The sequence below is a fragment of the Gossypium raimondii genome, chromosome 10 (genome assembly GCF_025698545.1).
Source record: "Gossypium raimondii isolate GPD5lz chromosome 10, ASM2569854v1, whole genome shotgun sequence".
Classification (NCBI taxonomy): Eukaryota; Viridiplantae; Streptophyta; class Magnoliopsida; order Malvales; family Malvaceae; genus Gossypium; species Gossypium raimondii.
In genome coordinates, this window is record NC_068574.1 from 11,136,835 (window position 1) to 11,145,324 (window position 8,490).

Here is an 8,490-nt window from a genome sequence, read left to right on the forward strand (position 1 = left end):
AATCAACTGAATAAGCAAGTTGTATGAATCAAGTTGCAAGATTAAGCCAAGTTATAATTATTTTATTATTATTGTTTTGCTTATTTAAGCATAATAGTTCATGTAAGCTAATATGTAGTTCTTGTAATGAAACAATTGTCACAATTTGATTTCTCCATTTTTGTCTTGTTTTTGCTTCTATTTCTCTTCTTTCTTCATCTTGTATCCAAAAGTATTTTCATCAATTTTAATGACCTGACCAACCATATTGCTAATGGCCTTAAGAAGACTTTGTAAAACAAAAAAAAAATCCTGAAAGACCAGACAATCGAATTCATGCCATGACTTTTGTGGGATATGGCTGGGCCGTAGAGAAAGCGGGGACCAAGGTGGAATCGTGAGAATTTTTCCAAATAGAATCCATGGACCCTCTGCAAGAACTTTGGTATAATACACATCAGATTTAAACTTAATCATCCCCCAAATCCATAAGTTGGAATGATGAAGAAGGTTTCCACAGCACACAAACCTTATTCCAAAGGACATTAAAACTAATGTACCATCCTAAAAGCTTCATAATCACAGTTCTCTTTATACTTTGCCTCAGAATTCCATGGACTCTATCAAAGAATCTAACAGAAGGGATTCCTCCTATCATTTTCGTGATAACATCCTCCTCCTTAAGGTTAATATCATTTGAATCCGCATCCTTTAATACCTCATTATTCTTATTCTCATTCATCATCAACATATCTTTGAACGATAGGCTGCCTTTTGCTGTCGAATCTATATCCATTCCCCCTCCATCGAGAGGTTCCTCCTCCCTCAATCGGACTTTTTTAGTTGCCCTATTGCCTGTTTGAGCAGCCAATGCTAGAGTACCAGAGAGAGTACTAGAGAGATTACTCATGTCGAAAAAATTAACGATCAAATGCTTTATTAGTAAACATGTTACTTTGGTGGAACACAAAATAACAGCAAATATATAGTAAGCACGTGTTCCATTTTTTCTAACACTTTCAATGTGAATTTAATACTAAATGTTGACATTGTGGAGTTGAAAACCATCTCAATGCCTAAAAAGGGGTTGGCTTTGCTTTGCATTGATAAAAGCGTAGAAAAAAAAATAGCTTCTCTTTTGATTACATTTTCGCCGATAGCCACTGCCTTTGACTTTGCTTTTCCTTCAATCATCAAAGTGAAAATTTTTCAACTACACCTTCCATTTCCAAGTAAACACGGCCCCTTTGGACCGCCTCCTTGCTTTCGCTTGTAGAAATGATGCGACATTTACACATACGCATCTCATTTTGGTAATATTAGGGAGGGTTACTGTTTTATAATAAAGGGTACATTAAATTTATGATAGAAGTGTGGATTATCTGTCTATATTACTGGTTAAACACATGCATTGAGTCACATGTAATGTAAAAAATGTTGAAATAGATGGCTGATTATATAACTTCCCATAATGTTTTATAACAGAGACTAGGAATTAAAGAATGCAGATTAACACTGACTACATAATTAAATTCCGCTGCATGTTTCCAGGAAAGTTTCATTTCCTTGCTTTGTAACCACTGGTTTTCTAAACAAGGCAGATAAAAAAGAAAATAAACAGTTGAGTGTCGAGCTCATGCCAGGCGATAGGTATATATAAATATATGTATATTTGTACAATTGATCCTTGCGGGGCAATTAATAATGATCAAAACTTGAGATTAGCATCTTATGAGACCAGAGTGCATTTGCAGGGTGTGGGGTGGCTTGGTCTTGAAAGAAACAAATTATTCCACCACCTCTTTCCTGAGCACCTGTGTCAGCTTACAGCATCTCATTCATCACCAAAACTGGAACACAAGCAAATGGAGATTTCGGAATGAGACAGGTTTATAAGCAAAAGATAAAATTGGGCAAATATTAACTAATATGATCTTGATATCTTACTATTAAAGTCCTCCTCTTCTTTTTCTTTTTCTCAATATAAGCCACGAGCTCCTGCTGTTGTGCAAATGAGTCTTCTAGAGCCTGAAAAAAGCAAGGCAATGGAAATTGCAATCAGTTTTACGTCCATGCAATACAATTTGTATATATATATATATGTGCAATTATAGCTCGTTTCATCAAAAATAGAAACGGTTACCTTCTTGGTTGCCATAAGCTCTTGTTCTAAGGCATCAGCCCGGGTTAGTGCAGAATTCAACATTTCTTCCTTCTCAGGGGGCATTGTTGTACTTTGCCTGTTGACAACAGATAGTTTGTGCTCCAACTCAGCCATACGTTTCATGACTGACGCCAACTCATCATGGGAGATGGCTGGTGATGGTGGTGGTGTTAACTTGGCCTGACCTTCCGCGCTCTTAACCTTTGTGCCAATGCCTTCAGCCAGACTAGAGTCGGTCTTGTCATCGCCGGCCTTTCTTGGCATGTTGCGTGTCACTTTCACCATGGTGGCTATTCCCATAACAAAGGTCATCACACCATTGAAAACAGGAGAGCTAGCCGCATCAGGGTGCTTGCGACTTGCCTGCTTACTAAAAGAATCTGCGATTTCCACAGTAGAGAACCTTATACCTGTTAGAATCTAGACACGTAATGTAATACCTTAAACACGATATAATGATACGGAAATAATAACAAACACAATATGAATACATAATTGAGGAACACGAAGAGCAAATTAGAGTCTGAGTAGGCCATGCACCTCTCTGTAGAGGAGCAAAATTTCCATTTTGCTCTGGTTTCGCCAATGCCAAATCCATCACGGGTTCATTAACCACTGCGACAACATTTTCATTTGGGCTCTTTTGGACCTGTGACTTTCGGAAGAAAATGAAGGGATTGAGGGAAAGCAAATAAATTCGATCAGGTTAAGATATTTAGCAACTCAAGTTCTTTGCCAATAGGCCTTGCATAGCATCCTTTAAGGCTTCTATATTAACTTGATTCACCTTTTAGGTCCTGAAATCTCTTAAAGGCTGCTAAACTTACTATTTCCTGTACGGAAGGGGGTTCTGAATGCTCAACAGGATTGTCTGATTGTTTAATTGGTGCATCTGGAACTGCCTCAGCAGCCACGGGTTCACTAGCCGGCGTAGACTGTGAAACAAACTACTTGGTCAATCAAAGAAAAATGAAGAATCGAAATAGAAGAGGACGTCGATATAGAGGGCAAAAGAGCAAGTAGAACCTTTGGGGACTCAGTTTTAACCTCTGAAGTCGTTTTCTCTTCAGTGCTTTCATCCTGTGATTTCTTTGAGCCTTTATGTGCACCACTTTGAACCATCTGCAAAGTCAAAAGGACTGATTAGAAGTGCCTTGAATCCAGATCACAAACGATACAAGGTCATCAATATGACTGCAACTGAGGGAGAAAAAAGAAATAAAAAATGAATGGTTCACCTTAATGATCTCTGGGTCCTTCCATGGACCCTTATCAGAAAGCATGCAACCTCCTTTATCAGCACAAGTGCAAGTGCCTCCCAGAAAATCTGGCAACTCACTGATATAGAGCCCCAACATGAATATATATCATCTACATATAGATACATACATACATACATATGTATGTATGTATGTATGTATGTATGTATATAGGAAAAAGAAAAGAAGCAACACCAGGAAAATGTTGCAACATCATGAAAAAGAAGAAAAATTTAAATAATCTAGTGGGAACATACCTTTCATCAATTATTTCAAGCAACTTGCTCTGATATTTGTTGCCAAGAACCTGGTATGTAATTGATTTTACCAATTATTTGCTTATTGGTTAAAACTAGCAAATTCAGGTGTGAGGAAACATATGTAATCTGTATGCTTACATTGATCTTGGCTGTGGTTTTAGGATCTAGGAAAGACTTGACAGAGTTCCACAACATTCTAAATCCAGAACCTGCATTGATGATGAACATGCGATTCAATGTCTGCCAAAATGGAAACAACGTTGCACATCAGACTTCTATCATTTACAATTTAAAATGTCACAACTAAATAAAAAACTTAGATATTATCCATCACTAATTTTAAGGAAATCAGTACCTCAGGATAATTATCACCATCAATCTTCTGAAGGCTACCTACAAGGTCCCTTGCAGCTTTCGTGAAGCTCTTAAGACCCTGTGTTGTTAACTCGAAATTAAACCCCAACAACATTCTTATACATTAATAAAAGTTTCCTTTTTTCTTTGTAAAAATAGTTGAGTTGGAAGGTTACAGGTCGAAACTAGCATTTCTCTTTTATTCAATGGCCAAAAAAGGATGGCTAGAGAAGAACCAGCTGGATTAAGTCCGGATTTGTTAAACTGAGCATTGAAATTGTTGTATCATAGACATAGTAATTATTGAATCTCACTTACCACTCCTTGTACATCTAAGATTGTTGTGCTTTGATCAATGTGCTTCTTGGCTGCAATCGAGCAAGCAGGAAACTTAACACTAAAGGTCTTCTCAAACTCCCTTACATGGTATTTGAGATAGCGGTCCATGGTGGTGACTTGCATGAGCTTGGAAGCATCTACAAGGCCTAGTCTTTCTATATACACAGGTCGTCCGTCCTTATCTACTCCATGATACCCCTGAGGATAATATTTCAACACTTCCGCCTGCTCCTTGAACTCGAAGTCCTTAGGAAAAGAAGAAAACAGTAGCAAAAATGAGAGTCATCTTCTGGGCCAGTTTTAAAAAGGCAATGTTTGAGAGGAACCTTAAACAAATAGCAAAGTTGTATGTTCTGTAAGAAGAATACCTCATTAATTGTGTCGGTACCAAATTCCTTCCTCCATTGGAGCATATTAGTCCACATTTCCTTTGATTTCTCAATGTCAAATCTTCTGGCCTTCAAGAACCTGCATTATAGAGAGGTACATTTACAGGTGAGTAATGTTGAAACTTAAATATAATATTTTGTTACCCATCGGACTGTGCATAGCTGCTCAAATCCTTCTTGAACTTTGCATATTTTGTTCTATACTCTGGATTCACATGCAAACCCATTTTTAATCATTCATTCAGCTTACACATGAATAGACATGTCGAAACATAAAATATAACAGTGTATTTATCTACAACAAGATAGAAGAAACCTATCTTATACAGACATTATGCTCAATTTTTTAGAAGTTCATTTTCATATATTTAGAAAGATTATAACTCCTCCCTCCTATCCAAATATGTCAGATACGAGTACTTTAAAGAAAAATAAAGAGTCGGGAAAGAAAGTTACCTTAGCAGCGTATGATAATCATCATGTCTTGCAGGTAACTTTTCCTCCAATATAAGTGCCTGACGCAAGGCATCAACAGACTGCATCTCCTCTGCATCAATCTCATCATCTATTTCAATAGACATTACTTTACTGCTCCTCCTACCTCTCTTTGAAAGTGAATTCCTGAATTTATTGGATGCACTCCTTGCTGCCTTCTTAACAGACCCTGATTGCTTCAGCTCCATATCTGATCAATGCCGATATGATGAACAAATTATTAACATTATAAATGGATATATACTAAAAGCCCGAAAACATTCCAAGCTTTTTCATCTCCCAACATTACATTTTGGTTTCTGATCATCCATCATTAACAAAAAACGACTAAATAGCATAGCACTGGAATAGCATTACAGTTATGCCACAAAAAAAGGCCATGCAAATCAACATTCAAAGGTACAATAAATAAAAGCATTCTCCACCAAGATGTTCCTTGCATGCGCTTATACTTAAGGTATTATCCTTTTTGAGAACCAATGATCCCTTAAAAGGATTTATCACTCGAAAGTGCGCCTCCATTGATTCAAACTTAGGACTTCTCAGGACCTTTTTACAACACAAGTAGCTCAATCACCACTTGCCTTGAGAAAAGATCTCTCTTAAATGAGAAGTTCTTGATTCGAATCAACATAAGCACACATTCGGTTGACAAATTCTTAAATGATCTGTGGATGTTCAAAACGGATACCTTAGATTTAACGATGGAATCCCATCGAGCAACACAGAAGACATAAATCAATACATAAAAAAAAGGGGGGGAGACTAATTATACCTATAAACATGTTAATGGAAAATCTAAAGATGCATGAAGATATAACAAAAGAATGTTAAAAAAAAAAAAAAACAGAGAGGACCTTGGGTCTCGGCTTGAACAGCAGACATTATCGGAAGGTAGTGAGAGAATTTTCCAGATAGGTGAGCAACAGTAAAGGGCAGAAGGATCACACAGTCGTCTTATCGTATATCTTATCGACCCCCTTGGACCCAAATTCCTGCAAATACAATGTTAAATATTACTAACCAACATTCAAAGATGATTAAGAAACACCAAAACCCAGAATTCAAATATTAAAAAACAAAAAAAGATGTACCTCTGCAAAGTAGGAAGGAGGATGGTAGGGATATTAATATAACAAAAAGCTCATTAATTCTATTTTACATGGGATTTTTTTAGCTTGGTATTCGAAAATGGTGGAGAGACAAAGAGGCAAAAACGACATAAGAAGAAAATGGGTGGGTTTTTTTCTTCTTTATTTGGCAATTACCCATTGGTGATCTTTGACTAAATCTCAACTCTCGTCTCGACAACAACTTCGGCAGTTTAATTTCATTTCTTTTTCCTTTTGAAGCATAGTATAGTAATAATAATGGGGGCTTTTTTCATTACAGTTTAGAAAATTGAGCGAAATGCAAGGCCTACCCGTTCAAAAATATCTCATCTTAAACCAAACGGTCTTCGCGGCAAATTCATACTCGATTTGACTTAGAATTCGTTGGATGGGCTTCCTCCAATTTTTTAAATTTTTGTCTAAAGGGCTGGACTTCACTATTTAAAACATAATATAATATTAAAATAATTTAACACAGTGTTTATATATTTGATAATTATAAATTCAAATAAAATAATTATTTTTTATCATTAAAGATTAAAGCTTTACTCTGAAGAGGAAAAGAAAATTAAAAGAATGGAAGTGTGGTTTGTAGGAAATATAGAAATTTGGAAAGAATATTTTCTTTCTATCCATTACTTGGTAGAGTAAAAAATAAAATTAAAAAATAAAACATTTGAAAAATACATCATTTTGAACTAACATTTACATCTCTCTCATCTTCTCTCCTCTCATCATTCCAATTTGAAAAGATTGATTTTATGCATTAATATGGAAAATAATCATCTCTCATATTTTCTTTCTTCTCACTTTTCTTCCAACTAAACACACTCAAAATTTATTTTCTTTCTACTTTTCTATTGAATTTTTTTATATTTTCCATCTTTTTATTTTTCCACTCCTTCAATATTCCATCTTTCTAATTTTCTTTTCACCCTACCAAGTAAAGCCTAAAAGTGTTCATGTGTAGTCAAATCGAATTTAAGTTCGGCCTTTATATAGTATCAACACCACACGTATTTGTTCAAATGTGATTTGACTCGAAATATGCCTTAATTATCTTGACTTATCAATATTTGTAAATGGCTAGCTCAAGTTTATTTAGACTCACTTAACATGTTAAAATGTATTAATCTTCATATGATCTAAATTATATAATATATAAAAATAAATTGAAATATCGTTTTGTATTATAAAATTGTAAAACAAACCAAGTCGAATTTAGTTTAAACTTTGAACATTGGAGCCTAAACTTGTTACATATATTAAACATGCATAACTTTTGTTTTTACTCAATCTCATATTTAAGTTTATTATCTTTATTCAAATTTTTGTCAAATATTGAGTAAGACTTTAAATTTAAATAAATAGCTCGACCTTTAGACATGTTTAGATTAAACCAATCCAACCTGAATTAATAAATACTATGTCCAAAACTTTGGGGGAATGGATAACCCAACATTTAAACATATCTTTAGGCCCTTAAATTTTTACTAAAAAGTTAATTTGGTTAGGTCGAGTAAATTTATGTTGTTGAAGGATGTTTTTTGATAGTGTAATACATTAAAAAGGAAAATTAATTTTTTGTGGTTAAAGGATAATTAATATTTGTTATTAGCTACAAGAAAATGAATCAATTCTAGCACCTCAAATACTAGAATGCACCTCTTCAAGGTCTTGGTTGGTGCAGTCTTGGTGGTTAATTGGAGGGGCATAGTATGGCTCTAGCTCGCCATTTGTTGATCCGAATTCAAATAACTAATCCCTGTTGAAGTAGGAAACTTTATTTTCATGCAAAACATAAACGTAATCATTTTAGTCATGTGCATGATCAGACAACCAAAAATAGCATTGTATGTTGAAAGATGATCTACTACAAAAAAAAAAAATCTTCCATTTCATAGTTTTGCAATCACCATATTTGATTATGACTTAAAGCATAATCAATCCTTTAACTTGGATAAGTTGGTTAACAAAACCAAATGTGTTGCTTTCTTCAAGGTTGTCTCTTTCAACTGCATTTGTTTGAAAGCATCTTAATATAAGACTTCCACTGCACTACCACAATCTACTAGGATTCTTTTAACTTAATATCCTGTAATGGCTGCTATTACTACCAAAGGGTCATTTCCTTTGTCA

General features: G+C 34.9%; 1 protein-coding gene across 2 annotated transcripts; it reads right to left on the reverse strand.

Moving 5' to 3' along the window:
- Nucleotides 1–1,415: 1,415 nt before the first annotated feature.
- Nucleotides 1,416–6,586, reverse strand: LOC105778474 (phosphatidylinositol/phosphatidylcholine transfer protein SFH12). 2 transcript variants are annotated; one of them, XM_012602186.2, is made up of 15 exons: nt 6,334–6,586; nt 6,097–6,234; nt 5,201–5,429; nt 4,724–4,823; nt 4,335–4,601; nt 4,018–4,095; nt 3,801–3,902; nt 3,660–3,709; nt 3,382–3,481; nt 3,170–3,265; nt 2,971–3,078; nt 2,684–2,798; nt 2,123–2,523; nt 1,927–2,007; nt 1,416–1,829 (listed from the first exon to the last, which is right to left on the reverse strand). In XM_012602186.2, exons 2-15 carry the CDS (start codon nt 6,122–6,124, stop codon nt 1,821–1,823), a joined length of 1,764 nt encoding a protein of 587 aa, XP_012457640.1. In that variant the 5' UTR covers nt 6,125–6,234; nt 6,334–6,586; the 3' UTR covers nt 1,416–1,820. The 2 variants fall into 2 exon arrangements, with proteins under 2 accessions (XP_012457640.1, XP_012457638.1); XM_012602184.2 differs by lacking the exon at nt 1,416–1,829 and having other exon boundaries at nt 1,900–2,007.
- Nucleotides 6,587–8,490: the final 1,904 nt, after the last annotated feature.

Coding starts and splice junctions, on each gene's coding strand:
- LOC105778474 (XM_012602184.2), bottom strand. CDS start 6,124: ATGTCTGCTGTTCAAGCCGAGACCCAAG. Junction 4,602..4,723: donor GTACCGACACAATTAATGAG/GTATTCTTCTTA, acceptor TCTTTTCCTAAG/GACTTCGAGTTCAAGGAGCA. Junction 2,008..2,122: donor AGCTTATGGCAACCAAGAAG/GTAACCGTTTCT, acceptor TGCTTTTTTCAG/GCTCTAGAAGACTCATTTGC.